This window comes from Apteryx rowi, unplaced genomic scaffold (assembly GCF_003343035.1).
Source record: "Apteryx rowi isolate R43461 unplaced genomic scaffold, aptRow1 scaffold_113, whole genome shotgun sequence".
NCBI classification, from domain to species: domain Eukaryota; kingdom Metazoa; phylum Chordata; class Aves; order Apterygiformes; family Apterygidae; genus Apteryx; species Apteryx rowi.
Genome location: NW_020447342.1, coordinates 599,195 through 616,261, shown reverse-complemented (window position 1 = coordinate 616,261; position 17,067 = coordinate 599,195). Strand labels below are relative to the sequence as shown.

The following is a 17,067-nucleotide window of genomic DNA, read 5'->3' as shown; positions in this document are numbered from 1 at the left end:
TTAGTTTATTACAAATACACATATTCACTGCTTATTCACATTAGAAACAAAACCACATAGAACCAAAAGTGCTTTTATTAAATATCACAAGAACCCAGCAATACACAACACAGTGCACAACCTCACTGCAAGCCCTTCAGCATCAACCAGGTATAAAATCCCTAGAATATCTGAAGACAATCTCTTACATGAAGTACCTAACACTAAACATTACGTGTTCCTACCAAGGTGCTTCAAACCAAAAGTGCTTTCAGACTGATCTAGGCTGAAACTAACCTTGATTTTTTGTTTTCACTAACAGTTACTCCAGCCATTCTTTGCTACAGTATTTTTAAGAGGAAAACCAAAATCCCTCAAATACCTTTGAACATGGCAGAAAAGTTATCAGGCACTAAGTTCAAGATACAAATTCATGGCTCTGCCCAAAAGAAATGTATAACATTCCAGGGAACCAGAGCCCACATGACTTTGCATACTCCCTCTATACTGCTCTATGCAAGGAAAAGTTGGAGCAGCTGCATACAGGCCTGAAGAACCCAATATTCCAGGGACTAGAACTCCTACTGGGTTAGTTCCTTTGACCCTCTTACTGAAACTCAAAAATCTGTAGGAGTTCATTGTATTAACTCCTCAGCTAGCCTCTACATAGGGACAGACTCAACTCCTTGGCCTGAGGGGGAATTTTCAGAGGTGGCAGGAAAGTCTCATAACCTCTATGACTCCTAAATCATGCCTTCAAGCTGACAGACTTTTTTCAAGGAGGTTCCTTTCAACGGGCATGAGAATAGACACAAAAACCCTGAGAAATCCAAATCTTTCTTTTCAAAAGGGCAGCTTGTTTCACAGCCGAAAACAAATTTACTGGTGGTCCCACAGTTCTTCAAGTTTCTTCCCTGGGACATTACAAGGTGCAGACCTTGGATAGGTAGCCACATGAATCCTCATTTGTTGAAAACATCCTTTTTAAAAAAAGTCAAGTATAACTGAAGAAGAATTTGTGTTAAGGCAGCCTGGAAGACTGCATATCAGTCACAATTGCAACTCCCACCTAAACTCATGCTCAGAGCCATTCAAAAGCAAGTAGCTTTTGAAATGCTATCACAACTCTGTGGTTTTGCAGAAGAGGCAGTATAACCATAAAAAAAACCCAACAAACAAAAACCCAACAATCTGTATGCATAAATGTTCTACTGATTCACCATCCAGAAATTCAGAGGTATCCTTCATGTCTTCAGGCCTCGCTTGCTCTTCATATAGCAGCATACTCATCTTCTAACTATACCTGTGTTTGGCTGCCACAATGACTTCCATGTGTCAGAAAAAGGGCATCTTGTTGAGCATCTGTTTGTGTGCTTCTGAAGTGATCATCACTGCAGTTACACTTCAAACAGCATTTCTTCCAAAGAGGTAATTTTAAACAAAGGAGAACATGCTTTTCTTCCTCTTTCCTACTTATCCAGCTTTTTTCAATTACATGTTTTGGAGAAGGGGTCTTAAGCACTACCATACTGAAATATGCTCGTTATGATCAACACAAGCTTTAGTTTAGATCAATATAATCCATACATTAATTCAATGTGAGTTAGAACTAAAGTAATGTTACATTTTCATGTGCAACGCATGGAAATTTAGGACAGTGTTTCACTAGGAGACAAACATGCCTCCTCCTCTTCTAGCAACACAACCTTCCGTCTGGAGAGAGACATCACAGACTTTATGATAGTTAAGGAAATCCTAACAAAAATGCGCAAGGCAAGAAAAGCAAATGGGATTACAATCTGCATAAGATGGAAAATTGCTGTGCTAAATTCACTTAACAAGCATGTTAGAAAGAAGGCTCCAAGGCTCACACAAGGGTAGAGAGCAAGCTTGGCAAACATGAAGGCATGCTCCTTGCCACCATATCTAGCAAAAGGATGCAAAGTTTCCCTTTCATGGAGGAGGGCTGTAGTCCATATTGCAAACTGAAATATGCTGGCAAAGAAAGTGATAACACAGCTGACCTGAATGGCTTCTATTTCATTGTGAGACTTCTCTGCAAATTCACTGGTTAGCTGATAAGCCAGTGGAAGCCCTCCAATGAAAGCCAATGAAAGTATGTTAAGCAGTCCCATTAATCGTGTAGCCTTTGTTACATAAAGGAAAAGTGAGTGGTGGACAAACCAGAGAAGACCAATTGTTACAAAAGAGCCAAAGTAGGCAAGGTAGTTCGGTCCATATTCACTTAAAGCTTCAAGGAGGCTGCCATGGAACTTTTCCTTAACTTCTCTGGGATCAGGAACATTGTCTTCACTGTGGAGAGAAAACTTACTTTACTTTTCATGTTAATGATAAAAAAAAACCAGACCTGGAACAACACTGAACTATGCTGTTTTAATCTGAACAAGTACGAATGAACAGGCATCCACTTTATTTGTACTTCTCTAATATGTAAGTTAAAAGAAGTATTTCAAATAAAAGTCCTGCATATAAATTGGATCTGAAAGGAAATCTAAAAGTAGTTTTTCTTTTTGGTTAATGTAATAGAGCTGCCTGTAGGACTAAACATCTTTTATTGATATGTGCCTTTCATTTGGAAATATAAAGCAAGCTTTTTTCTTCAAGACTTCCAAGTACATCCTCCCACCCCAACATACACTAAGTAGACTGATCGCTACTGCTGAAATGTGCATGTTAGAAGACTCTCTCCTTCATGCTCTGTATGCTTTAGATAATTGTACCTATGGTAACCACTGCAGACTTTAAAAGTCAAAGACAATGCTTATTTTTATTTCTCAAAAATTACATATAGACACAACTTAACATTATACAGGCATACCTCGTTTTATTGCGCTTCACAGATATCGCATTTTTTACAAATTGAAGGTTTGTGGCAACCCTGAGTCGAACAAGTCTATCAGTGCCATTTTTCCAACAGCATGTGCTCATTTTGTGTCTCTGTGTCACATTTTGGTAATTCTCACAATATTTCAAGCTTTTTCATTATTATATCTGTTATGGTGGTCTGTGATCGGTGATCTTTGATGTTATTATTGGAATTGTTTTGGGGCACCATGAACTGTGCCCATATGAGGTGGGGAACTTAATCGATAAATGTTGGGGGTGTTGTGACTGCTCCACCGACCGGCTATCCCCCGTCTCTCTCCCTCTCCTCGGGCCTCCCTATTCCCTGAGGCACAACAATATTGAAATTAGGGCAGTTAATAACCCTGCACTGGCCTCTAAGTGTTCAAGGGAAAGGAAGAGTCGCACATCTCTCACTTGAAATCCAAAGCTAGAAATGATGAAGCTTAGCGAGGAAGGCATGTCGAAAGCTGAGAGAGGCCCAAAGCTGGGCCTCTTGCACCAGTTAGCTAGGTTGTGAATGCAAAGGAAATGGTCTTGAAGGAAATTCAAAGTGCTGCTCCAGTGAACACACGAATGATCAGAAAGCAAAACAGCCTTCTTGCTGATATGGGGAAAGTCTGAGTGGTCTGGATAGAAGATCAAACCAGCCACAATAGTCCCTTAAGCCAAAGCCGAATCCAGAGCAAGGCCCTAACTCTCTTCAACTCTGTGAAGGCTGAGAGAGGGGAGGAAGCTGCAGAAGAAAAGTCTGAAGCTAGCAGAGGTTGGTTCCTGAGGTTTAAGGAAAGAAGCCGTCTCCATAACATAAAAATGCAAGGTGAAGCAGCAAGTGCTGATGTAGAAGCTGCAGCAAGTTATCCAGAAGATCTAGCTAAGAGAATTGATGAAGGTGGCTACACRAAACAACAGATTTTCAATGTAGATGAAAGCCTTCTATTGGAAGAAGATGCCATTTAGGATTTTCCTAGCTAGAGAGAAGTCAGTCCCTGGCTTCAAGGCTTCAAAGCTTCAAAGCACAGGCTGACTCTCTTGTTAGGGCCTAATACAGCTGGTGACTTTAAGTTGAAACCAATGCTCATTTACCATCCCGAAAATCCTAGGGCTCTGGAGAATAATGCTCAGTCTACTCTGCCTGTGCTCTGTAAATGGGACAACAAAGCCTGGATGACAGCACATCTGTTTACAACATGGTTTACATGGTTTATTTTAAGCAAACTGTTGAGACCTACTGCTTAGAAAAAAAGATTCCTTTCCAAATATTATTGTGCACTGACAATGCAGCTGGTCACCCAAGAGCTCTGATGGAGATGTACAATGAGATTAATGTTGTTTCCATGCCTGCTAACACAACTTCCATTCTGCAGCCCATGGATCAAGGAGTAATTTCGACTTTCARGTCTTTTTATTTAAGACAGACATTTCATAAGGCTACAGCTGCCATAGGTAGTGATTTCTCTGATGGATCTGGGCAAAGTAACTGAAAACCTTCTGGAAAAGATTGACCAGTCTAGATGCCATTAAGAACATACATGATTCATGGGAGGAGGTCAAAATATCAACATTAACAGGAGTTTGGAAGAAGCTGATTCCAGCCCTCATGGATGACTTTGAGGGGTTCAGGACTTCAGTGGAAGAAGTAACTGCAGATGTGGTGGAAACAGCAAGAGAACTAGAATTAGAAGTGGAGCCTGAAAATGTGACTGAATTGCTGCAATCTCATGATAAAACTTTAAAGGATGAGGAGTTGCTTCTTATGGATGAGCAAAGAAAGTGGTTTCTTCAGATGGAATCTACGCCTGGTGAAGATGCTGTGAACATTGTTGAAATGACAACAAAAAATTTAGAATATACATAAACTTAGTTGATAAAGCAGCAGCAGGGTTTGACAGGATCGACTCCAATTTTGAAAGAAGTTCTCTTGTGGGTAAAATGCTATCAAACAGCATCGCATGCTGCAGAGAAATCCTTCATGAAAGGAAGAGTCAATTGATGCAGCAAACTTCACTGCTGTCTTATTTTAAGAAATTGCCACAGCCACCCCAACCTTCAGCAACCACCACCCTGATCAGTCAGCAGCCATCAACATCAAGGTAAGATCTTCCATCAGCAAAAAGATTATGATTCGCTGAAGGCTCAGATGATGGTTAGCATTTTTTAGCAATAAAGTATTTTTTAATTATGTACATTGTTTTTTTAGGCATAATGCTACTGCACACTTAACAGACTACAGTATAGTGTAAACATAACGTTTATATGCACTGGGAAACCAAAAAAATTGTGTGACTGGCTTTATTGCGATATTTGCTTTATTGTGGTGGTCTGGAACTGAACCCACAATATCTCCGAGGTAGGCCTGTATTTAGCAACACAAAGTGCAAGAGCCAGTACAAAGCCTTACCATATATCCAAAATAAGCAGGGTTGCTACAATAGCATAGACTCCATCACTGAATGCCTCTACTCGTTCCTTACTCAGAGGCTCACTGAGGTAAAATGTGAAAGTCTCTAAGCTACTGTGTTCTTCTTCATCTCTCTGACCTGGAAGACAAATCCAAATGTTTACTAATAAAAGACAAAAATCAGGAAGTATAAAACAAGGTACAAAAAAAAAAAAAAAAAGCTGTGATCACCCCTTCTCTTTCTCCCCACCCGCCCAAATCTTTCTGTAGAAGTAAGAGTGCCATTCATCCAAACAGGTCAGCCATACACCTTCTTCTGCAACTGTGCCTCTCCCTGAGGTTCATGTTGCTTCCTGGGACAACAAGCTCTTCAGGAACAAAAACCATGTCCTTTAAAGTACATGGCAGACTGTTTCTACCGAGTCAATAATGACCTGAAGCTGTAATTAAGCAAAATATTTAAGCTAAACAAAACAGGGCTTCCTGAGGTGCTGCACAGCATCTAATAGCTTGGCTCCTCTACTCAGTGTGGAGAACTGCATGGGGGGAAAAGAACTCACTGGAGCTGGGCAGCACTGAGGGAATCAAACCACCTGCTTTAAAATAAATCCAGTCTTTGGTCAGAAGATGGGGCTCCAGAGCTTTTAAAGGGAGATGTCAAACTCATCCCTGAAGGCTGGGCTTTGGACTGCCCTGCTAGCCATGCTGCACCACTCGGGGAATATAGACAAGGTGAAGGAAAAGCTTTACAGGTTCTTGAGCAAGTAAAGAGAAGAATTGAAAGAAAAAGCAAGTGTAATCACATCTCAGTTATTAGTGCGCTAACTTACAGAACAAAAAACAAACAGCAAAGATCTCTGCTCCAGGCAGACAGGACCAGGAAGACATTTTCTTTTTCTCTGCAGCACAAAGTGTTAGCCATCTGACAGGGTGAGACGTACACAGCAGTGACCTGTTGCAGTAGGCACAGGCAATACTGGTATGTGTTTATTCTCTGGCTTTGAGACTCTGGTTTCAGCTGTTTCAAAGCATTTCTGCCTCCCTGTCAGATGTTACTGCCCCATGGCAGAGCCAAAAGTGTGTTCCCACCAGCAGTAAACACAGATGGAGTTACACTAGGCTAAACAGGAGCAGCAGCCACAAACACAAAAGTGTTTTGCTGCTGTTTCACTTATGTGGTGTTAATTCCAAGGACATGATCTCTTGGGTATGGTTTTGTGGTCAATTTATGTTGCTGCCAAAGGGGGGCAGTCCTTCATGATACCACTTTCTCCTTTATTTTAGCACTAGCAGCCTCTTTTCTGGTAGAGTTAATGAGCTGTTGATGTGGTTGTGCAATTGTTAGGGCAGATACAAGGGAGGTGGAAAGACAATACAGCAAGGAGCAGATTTAGACTGACTTAAAGCATGTGCGCAGTAATATCTTTAGACCACAGTAATTACATTAATCGGAGGTAACACACTAAACAGCAGACTACCCTAGAAGTGCTTGGCTTATACTACTACTACTACTACTACTACTCGTTGTTACAGACTCTCAGATATGCTGTTGATTATTAGCTTGAGAATGTGGGAACATACAGTATTGCTGGGAAGAAAGTGAGTCAGGCAGAGAGCTTCCTGTATTCTTCAATGCTTATGTAACCTTTTTAATGGGGAAGAAGAACAGGTAGTTTGCAGCCATCGTGTGTGTGTGTGTGTGTGTGCACGCACGCGCATGTATATTCAGGAAAAAACAGAGAGGTTCTGCTTTCAGAAACTATCTTGTGACATGTGCCTTACACAGATCAAGTAGCAAATTAAGGAAAACATGGGGAAAAAAACCCAACAGCAAAGATCAAGTATCAAATGAAGGAAAAGAGGGAGGGCGGAGGGAAAACAGTCTGGAAAGCACAGCAATAGAACCCCAGATCAGTATATTCTGAATACCAACAATGAAAATGGAAGTAGAAAGAATTTACTTAATACTGTGTTCTTTGGATAACAAGTTGACAACATACAATGCATCTGAATGCACTCCTTATGAATATTGTTACTCACCAACAATCTTGGTTTTACACCACGTAATGAATCGAGTGAGGTGTGGAAAAACGATAACGAGCCCAAGCAGTACATAAGACTATGGAGAGGAATCAAGACAGTTTTAGTTTAGTTACTGAAACATAAATTTGCTTCCAAGTTTAATATTAAGTGATTACTCTCAATCTTTAGGTATAATCACATGAAAGAAAAACAAATCTTGACTCTATGACATGGAAGAGGTTCATCTGAAACATATGGGGTTTTTTGGACAGCGATTGAATGGGCAACAACTGAATGCACATGCACCTCTATAAAAACACACCTGGGCACCATAACTGAAGGAAAGAGCTAATCTGCCTTCTGAATATTATGGGTGTAATCTAATACCTAGTTTAGAACCTCAATACTTGGTTTAGAATCAGCAATGAGGCAAGCTAAAACAGAAAGGGAGATAATTCTGTTAACAAGAATGTAGCAATCATTTCTTTGGAAGCTGGGGAACTATCCCATGTTTCTAATGTTATTTGTCACTTGCCATTCAGCTGGAAATATCCTGTTTATCAAATGAACTGTCCAGGCAGCCCTGCATTGTGCTGGCAAAGCTGTCTGGATAACCATGTAGTAATGGGAATGGCCACAGCTGAAAAAAACTGCAAAAAAAAATCACTTTCTTTGGTTGAATCACTTCTGTAATTTCAGCATGCTGCACAAAAAAGATGAATTGGAATAAGGTGACAGATGGACAGGAGTGGGAAGGAAGAGGGTTCAAGGGTTTCTTAAGCTAGGGCCAGAGAAACACCTGTGAAGGACACTGCCAAGGACAGAGTGCCCTGCTGCTTTTGACCACTATTCTATATAAACTTCATAAAACTGCACAAATCTCTTCTGGTTCCTTTATAGCAGCTGACTTCATTAAAGTTATGTTGAGCATCTCTGTGAAGCACTGTTACTACAAAAAAATCCCACCTCTCTGAAATTTGAGAACATCTCAACAGGTTTACCAGACAAGAGAACATTTTAATAGTGTCTGTTTCCTGAGCTGTTTTTAAGGTACGTAACTGCTTCTATGTCCCTTTGTGCCAGCTGTCCTTAGGGTAGAACTAACACATGCTGCATGGTCTGCATACTACTTCTGTCCCAAAGACAGAGTGCAGCAGATCATAAGCTATTCACACAAGAGCAACCTGGAGAGTAATTTGACTGTTACTGATATAGAAGAAATTACACTGGGGAACAAGGTGAGGGAGTAGAAGGAAGTAAGGATGCAAGTCACAGAGGAAGAAAACAAAACGTGTTTTCAATTAAAATTAGGCATTCTCCCACTTGGACTTCATCATTCTGTGTCACTCGATCAGTATCAACCCAATTCTTCCCAAATTTGGGAATTATTTAGACACTGACAATTCCCATGGAATGTTTCTTAGATACATCTATTCCTAAAGAATAAGATGGAGGCAGGGAAGCTCAGGATACATCTACAAACTAGCTTTCAGTTCCAAGTGGTGGTTCTGAAGAACATGAAAGCTATTAACAACTCAGCAGGAGCAACTTATTACCATTTAACAAAGCAGGGTGAGGAAGTCACTGTGTAAGAGCAGAATTTAGCCAAAAACATTTGTTTTGGATGCAAGTTGGATATCTGATCTATTTATTTATTTGCTGCAAAACCCTGACTTACTGCATCAATTATATTCACTTGTCTTTATTTTTTAGGCAACGTGGTGTTTAACTCCTGTAATTTTCCACATTATCCCACCTACTTCTTATGAGCAAGCTGCTGAGTTACTCTTCAAAAGCAAATCTTTTAAATTGTAAATAAGAGAAGCATTAAAAAAAAATCCATGCAGAGCAAATGAAGCAAATACTTCTGATACCAGGCATTTCACAACCTACCCAAATTCATAGATCAAATTATAGATGGCTCTCTGTGAAATAAATGACTTCATCACAGAATAGCGGCCATGATCACATCACCACAGAACTGGCAACACAGAAGTTCTGCACATTTAGCTTAGGAATAATTTTTTAATGCTTAGTCCTAAATACAACTAATACAAACCGGTGTGTCCAATTTTTAGGTTAATTAATCATTTTAAAAGGAGAGTTATTCAAAAAACTTACCAAAGGGATAAAGAAAAAAGAAAAAATGGCTGCTAAAAAGCATAAAATTGGTCCTCTTAAAATAATCTTTAAGATATGACGTTTATAGAAGTTCTGGTTTTCAGATACTTGTATCTGTTGATTTAGTAAGTGTGGGTGATAGAATCCGTAGGCTACTATCACTGCCTGCAAAGAGAAGAGTGTTACTGAAATTGTTACATACTAGTATACACAGTATTTCAACTATAATGCCATGAAATTTTGAAACACTAAATTTCAACATATTGAAACTTACTCTTCCCTTTCACATGGGGGGCTGGTCTTAGAAACTCTGGGATTTCACACTATGTTACATACAAGGACCTTAATTTGCCCTGTAGAGCTTGTCATGACCCTGGATCTTACAATGAAGAGCGAGAAAGACCTCCACAGTAAGAAACAGAAAAGAACAAGGCACTGCCCCAAGGGGAAGAACCATGCCATCTGGTAAGTACTTAAAACTAAAGCAGAACGCCCATGTTCATTGACTCACTCAGCCCGCACTGGGCAACTCAGCAAGAACCACAGCAGCAAAGATCAATGCAGTACACCAGCTGCTACTTCCCCAGTGCATCTTTAACAAGTGTGGAAGGAGCTACAAGTGTGGAAGGAGCAGGCATAGCTTTGAAAAACAATGCCATACAAACAAAAATGACACCTAGCATTTTATATCCATAGTTAATAAACCTAATTTTAGTTCTACCCAAGAAAATCTAGTCTTGAAAAGGGAAAATGTAAATGCATAGCTCCAATACCTGGATAAGGCCAATGACAACAGCGCAGACACTAAACAGGAAAATGCCAAAAGGTACATCTGGAAAGGAGGCCATTAAAGAAAACTAGAAGGAAAAATGCAGCCAGATTAAACATTTAATTAAGAAGCAATATAGGAATAACAGTAGAGAAATTAAGTATTTTTCATTCAATACTGAAACACAAAAACCTAAGTTATACTTTGCTTTTCAACAACATTCCACTAAATGCAGTTTCTAGCCACAAACACATGCCAGCAACCCAACTGAAGGCATCTGCAGAGAGAGCTATGCTCCCCCATTGATACTGCAAAAGCTTCTGAACAAGAGAGATGGGCCCAAAGCACAACCTTCCTGATGCTATGTCTTCATTATAACTACCAGCTGGCATGTAGCTGAAACGTAGTTTTGGTAGCATTTTCAGGGGACAAGATGTTCGTAACTGTGAATATTGTTGATACGGGGAGACCTTTTTTGAATTCAAGTTCTCTACCTCCATGACTTCCTTTTATGCTAACTTTTACAACTTCATTAGGGAAAAAAAAAATACCTGGAGACTTGCCAGGGTAACACTGACAACTTTCTAAACTGATTTCTGTTTGAAGGCAAAGGGAAAAGTGTGTGCTCTTGCTAATAAAGACCCTTTTTGTGACCATAGCCTTACTTTCTGTGGATTGATAAATATATATATACACACACAGACACAAATACATGTATACATATATATACATATACACACACACAAATACTGATGAATATATATAAAATATATAGTTTTTATAATGTTATATGTATATACAAAATCCACAGTGAAACAGGTTTCCTTCATACAATTTTTTCTATTCCTATAATGAAAGTCAACCAGCATTTTAAGCAACAGCTCTGTTCTGCTAATGCAGTGTTCAGCTGTAGATATTCCTCCTAGGTCTAAAGGCTATGTGACATCAAAATTTGCAGATTTAACAACTGAGATTGGCTGTGTCAGAAGCAACATTGCTGAATAAGTCAAAGGTGGTATCAAGAACTCCGTTTAGGCAGACAAAATATTGTGCTATCTAAGGAGGAGTGTGTTACAGTTTTATTTCCCTTACAAAATGCAAAATTCTAATCAGTCAAGTTGGAATTTTTGAAAGATGTCTAAGAAGCTATGTCCTTCCATGACTGCCACCTTCTTTCTAGAATATCCATTTTCTGCCAGATCTATAGCATGCATCATTTCAAGATTACACCATGTTCTCATGCATTTAAAAAAATTATAGCTTAACTGTTACAGCGGATTCAGGGCTTACACTACAATAATGGTCTCCTGAGTTCCTGAATACTTTGGGTAAAGTCATTCTAAATAAATAAAGAAAAATCCTGTAATTTAAACATAAGTCAAAATATTAGAAAAGGACTTACTGTGTACGGCAAGAAAGTTATGATCATCATACAAGCCTAAAAAAAAAAAAAAGAAATCTGAAACACTAACTAAAATACAACCCGGCAATCCAGTCATTTAAGATTTGTCTAGAAAATGCAACACAGTTTTGATACTTGTGCTGCCTCAAGAAAAGACATTACTGAAGTAGCTGAGCTACCTCTGCAACAAATGGCTAGTCCTGAGTTGCCATTTTTGTTTTTTAGAGCTCCAGTACTCACCTTCTAGATTTATCCAAACTATATAGGCTGATTTTAGAAATTGTTGAAGTTTTGTTACCAGTAACACCAAAAAAATGTTTTGCTTATGTTTCTTAACAGTCTTCTTCTAAAATAGCAATGCCAAGAGTACCACACCTTTCTATTTTTCCTCCTAAGCAAATGCTTCTGATATTCACCTGTGAAAAGCATTAATTTCTGAGTTCAAATATTTCATATAAAAAAGGCCAAATTAAAAAAACTCAAGCATACAAAAATGTTTTACTTTGAAAGCTACATTAGAAAAGAACTACATGCCTTAAGCAATTCCTCTCATATAATTTCTTGCAGCATTATCTCATAGAATTTACACCCAGTAGTTTTATTAACAAAAATTAAATGAACTGTATGTACACACACTGTCAGGGAGCAGAATTTTAAACAATACAGTAAGAAAAAAGCTCTACATGAAAACAGGAATATGTTCACCACTGTAGCATTCCATTACAACTGTCTGTAACCAAAATATTACAGTGTAGCTCATTAAAGAAAACATGCTCTGAAATAAATGAAGTTTTTTTTTTTTTAATAAAGAACATTTAGGACAGAGTAAAGCTTAAAAAAAAAGTGATCCAAAGACATTATTTGTGTCTCAGTGGTAGGCAGCTTTGGAAACATTATATAGTCTTATATTCCAAACATACTAGAGAAAGAATTTCTGAGGAATTTAAGCAGAAAGATAGCTGAGACCATAGCCGTAATTCAGATCCACCATTACAACTTTTGCCTCAAAAGACACAGCATTTCATTTTCTTAAGCCTGGAGGACAGATGCCATACAGATCATTAGAGTCAAGAGTTTTCTCCACAGAAGACTCCTCAGTTCACTCAAAGGAACTTCAGGCTAATCTGGTGCAGAACTTCTTTTGGCTTATGATTAAACATGTGCACGCTAGAAGCAAGTTAGTTATCAGTCTGCCACTTTGGCAAGGAGGAATTCAAACTCCATATCTTCCTGGCTTGAAAATTTGGCAGAGTTACGCTATCTGAATTAGAAGCTCTCTGACATCTAGATGCAAACATGCAAAAAAGTTACCTTTACTAGCTAGTCAAACATCAAGTATTTTAACAAGACTCACCAGATTTAGAAGAGCGAGGACATCGTCTATCAGCTCTATCACCTGAAACAACCTGCCAAGGCAAGGCAAGACACCATGAACAAGCCAGCTCCCCAAAATATGCATTATAATGCTGTCTACAAATTTTACATTGATGATATAGGGGGATGGAGGGGAACCTGATTTCATTTGCTCCATGATTTATACAAGCAGTCCAAGTTGTGCACATTAATTCAAACACACAAGTCATTCATTAGTTTAAAAAAATTTGAAAAGCTAGGTGTGAACAGTCAAGTTCAGCCACAGAGGAGTTATTAAAAACCTCATTTCTATTAGAAGGACTATTAGAATAATATTTATCAAATTGGCTTTTTTCTTTTTTTCCTTCTCTCCTCTGTCCTTCATCTGCACCTGAAATTGCATTCTCTGCTGAGCAGTCAATTTCACTGCTGTTGAAGAGTCAATCCACCTGTGAAAAAGTGACCCAGATGTCAGCCCTGACCCATTGAGTCACATACCAAAATCCTAACAAGGCTGAGAGCTACAAACGGACATTACGCCTTGGAAAATGGGAGCTTTGAGAGTGATTCACAGACAGGAACTGAATGACAACTTTTCTTAGGACTTGCCCCTTCATTTATAGAATGAAATGCATCCAAGTCACAGAGTAGGCTACTTGGTTGCTTTCTCCCACAGTTTTGCTCCAGAACAGCTCCTCCATCACCTGGCACAGGATCACCAGGAAACTGCTAGTGAACTGCATAAGGCTCAGGATCTACAGGACAACTATTATCAGTTGTCAACCAACTACTGATCTCAGACTAAGCTATGTCGTGTGTGGAGCTGAGCTCTGCAATAGCATTGCACAGATTTTCCAGAACAGATGCAGATGTTCAGGGTGCATCCAGAATTTCTAATTTTTCTGTCTCATACCCCCTTGTGAAGAGCTAATTCTGATTTTCTCCATATTTGACTTGGAAGAACAGAGGCAAGCTAATGCTTTCAGAACCCGAATCTTTTCAGTATATCAAGGCTTCAAATTATTTCTTGTGAAGATACAGCACAGTTATTATTGCAAATAGAAAATAAGCTTTTTCTGCAAACTGCCTCATAATCTGTTAACGAAGTTCTTGGTGCGGGGAAATGTTCACATTTAAAAACTATGCTTGAACATTTACTTATGCAGACAAAGAACAGGAATGGTGATTAAAGCAGTAATGTGAAATAACAATTGCAGGTATTGAATTACAAGTTGCACATCTCTATTAGAGTGCGGTCAATCCACTTACTTCAGGGGAAGAAAAAATATAGTAAAATTTATAAATTTCAAGATTCAAATAAAAAACTGTCCTAATTCCAATGCTGTAGAGAGTAAGCTGCAGAGCTAACTTGATTCTTAGCCTAATCTAGAAGATCTCAGTAGTATGATAATTTGACCTAACACTTATTTAGGTCAAGCTTCCTTTAAAACCACACTATTCATTCATCACTTTCTAATATACAATGATTTATGAGTGTTTAGATGTCTGTCATATTACCCAAAAACAAGTATATCAAAGAAAGACCAACTGCAACATTTCAGCTGATCTGCTAGACTTGGAAGACATTCACTACAGATAAGTTTTATCAGCTTGAAAAAACAAACAGTTGCATTGGGTTATAACTGAGTGCTATTTAATTACTGTAAATATTTGAGAGTATTACCGAGAAACCAAGCTATTAGGAAAAGACAAACAAGAACTGCCTCCAACTAAATGAGCTCTAAAGAAAGCACAGTAATTTTTAGTGACTTCATTAGAACACGATCAAAGCTGGTTTTCAAGGGAATGGAAACAGGACCGACTTTCCTTGTTCTTAAGGATAAAAGCCCTCAGCATACTATGGCAGTAGACCAGAACTGCTCGCTCCACCCTTCCCCCCCCCCCCCAAGATGACTGTATGTTAATTCTTTTTAACTGAGAAATGGGTAGGTGGCAGTGTCTGGAGTTCTATAAAATGCAGCATCTGCAACACTGATTTGGTAAGAAGTGCTGCTGAGGATTGAGAAAGATGAGCTTTGGACCAACTGTGATGTCTGAGTCCTTCTACTTGTGCAGAACACAGTTTAAGAAGTCATGCTGTTCTAGCACAAATTAAGTTTAACTCCACCTAGAATATGAAGTTAAACAAAGAGTAACTCCAGTTTTAAAAGCTATAATGCTTGTTTTTCTTTATCTTGCTCTTTCAGTAGTGTAAGACTACATTTAGTCACTACTTAGGGTAGTGTTTCTTTCTAATACTATCCAACAAAAGATAATCCAATACAGAAATATATCAGATACACGGTTATCTGCTGTCCTTTTAAACAACAGTTTTTCTTTAACTTTGTAGTGGTATTAAACACTCACAGTGTTCCTACCTTACATGAGCTGCCCATGCCACTGTGACTATTAAGAAGGTCATCAAGTAGACTGCAATTTTCGCTAGAAGGAGCTGCTGAACACTTTCACCTAGTTTCTGAAACAAAACATAAAGTGACACACAAACAAAGGAAGAAGAAAGGTAAATGTTGCATTCTGAAGTTATTAGCGATGTCTGCAAGCCAGGAACGACATACTATCACAAGATACACTGTTTGAAAGCACCCACCAAGAATACAGTTCTCTTCCAGCAACCTCTTTCCCACTATCCATGCAGAGGAACTGCTTTATTAGGCACCTGTAAGCACGCTGAAACATGCAGTTAACGGCAGATAAGGTGCCAACACATCCCTTTAATCCATAAAACGGCTTCCCAATGCCCTGTCCACCATGTGACTCATTCATGCACTCTCTCATCACTGCAATAATGCATTTCAAAGGCGGGATGGCTACAAAATGCGCTTTCCATTTTCTCAGCGCCGACTTCCCAAGCAGAAGCATGACACAGGTTTTCATGTGATGACTGTTAACACTGAGGCAGGGAAGGGCTCAATCRTTGTCAGTTTTGCAGGTATCACCACACTGGCTTACACGGACTCAGGCAGCATATTTGCTGTGTTATGAATCACGCTTGAGCTTCCTAAACTAAATGAGACAAAATGTTCAATACTGAGTCTTGCTCTGTTTTTAAAAGCAGAAGGATGAATTACCATAAAACACTGTAAACCTTCTCAAATGCTAATTCATGTTGCCCAACACTCCTGTTTCTTTCAAAATTAGTGTGTTTTCTGCAGCTCCTCTCATTCCACCTGTTTATCATGACTACATTTACAATTAGCCTGATTTAAAAAAATCAGCATTCAGTTTGCACTCTATATGTGGATTCTCTAATTGATGCTGCCTTATAAACAGCAGATGCTTTCTGAAAAACTTTTTGCTCAGGCAGGTAATTCATATTCATGTAACAGTAACTAAATAAAGTCTACGGCCTGTGATGTACAGCTCATTCTGGCCTTAAATCATGACTTTTGTAGATTACTCAGAACTTCAGTATTTAATTTTTTTTGCCTCAGGTTCAGTAACTCCTCCCTCTGGGGGAAATCTCCACTGGCTTTATGTCATTTGATGGTATGTCTTTTGGAAAAGCCGTAACTTGAACTGAAACAGGAAGATTAGAGTGTTATACATCCTTGCAAAGGCAGAAGAAACAACAAAACAGAAAACATACAGTACCTGATCAGGATGTATTTTTGTGTGAGCCACAGGCAAAATCTGAAATAATAAAACCCCATTAGCACCACATGTGTCTTACTGGGAACTTCATTAAAATCTAAAAAAAAAAACCCCAGCCCAAACCCCCAAACTTTAGGCAAGCCTTCATGGATCATGCCATAACCAGTCACCCGCAGTTCCCTAGCGCAAACTTTTATTTCCTGCAGCGCGGGGACGAGCCTGCCCCCCCCCCCCCGGGCCCATCACGGTGTCCGTTACGGAGACGGCTGACAAACGCCCCAGGGCACAGGCCTGGCGGCGGCTCTTACTCCAGGGCGACACCGCACGGAAGGGGCGCGGGAAACACCGGGGCAACGGGCAAGTAAACGGCGCGAGGAGGCCGCTCACCATGACGGTGGCGATGATGGAGAGCAGCGCGTCGCTGTAGGCCAGCAGCCGGTGCGAGGTCTGCGTGCTGCCGCCCAGCTCCGGCTCCGGCGACACGTCCAGCTCCAGCCCGCGGCCCCGCGCCGGCCCCGGCCCCGCCGCCGCCGTCCCTCCGCC

At 39.6% G+C, this 17,067-nt stretch overlaps 1 protein-coding gene and 1 long non-coding RNA gene across 3 annotated transcripts; one reads left to right on the top strand and one right to left on the bottom strand.

Annotated features, from left to right (window-relative positions):
- Nucleotides 1-57: 57 nt before the first annotated feature.
- On the bottom strand, nucleotides 58-17,049 carry TMEM175 (transmembrane protein 175). Of its 2 annotated transcripts, XM_026078138.1 has the most exons (10): nucleotides 16,912-17,049; nucleotides 16,525-16,563; nucleotides 15,291-15,388; nucleotides 12,914-12,965; nucleotides 11,560-11,595; nucleotides 10,162-10,245; nucleotides 9,389-9,553; nucleotides 7,286-7,364; nucleotides 5,246-5,384; nucleotides 58-2,292 (listed from the first exon to the last, which is right to left on the bottom strand). In XM_026078138.1, the coding sequence occupies exons 1-10, from the start codon at nucleotides 16,912-16,914 to the stop codon at nucleotides 1,629-1,631; spliced, it is 1,359 nt and encodes a 452-aa protein (XP_025933923.1). In that variant the 5' UTR covers nucleotides 16,915-17,049; the 3' UTR covers nucleotides 58-1,628. The 2 variants fall into 2 exon arrangements, with proteins under 2 accessions (XP_025933923.1, XP_025933913.1); XM_026078128.1 differs by lacking the exons at nucleotides 9,389-9,553; nucleotides 10,162-10,245 and having other exon boundaries at nucleotides 16,912-16,998.
- LOC112972088 lies at nucleotides 7,380-14,098 on the top strand. Its single transcript, XR_003255540.1, has 3 exons — nucleotides 7,380-8,317; nucleotides 9,748-9,853; nucleotides 13,330-14,098. It is a non-coding gene; the product is annotated as an uncharacterized LOC112972088 (long non-coding RNA).
- Nucleotides 17,050-17,067: the final 18 nt, after the last annotated feature.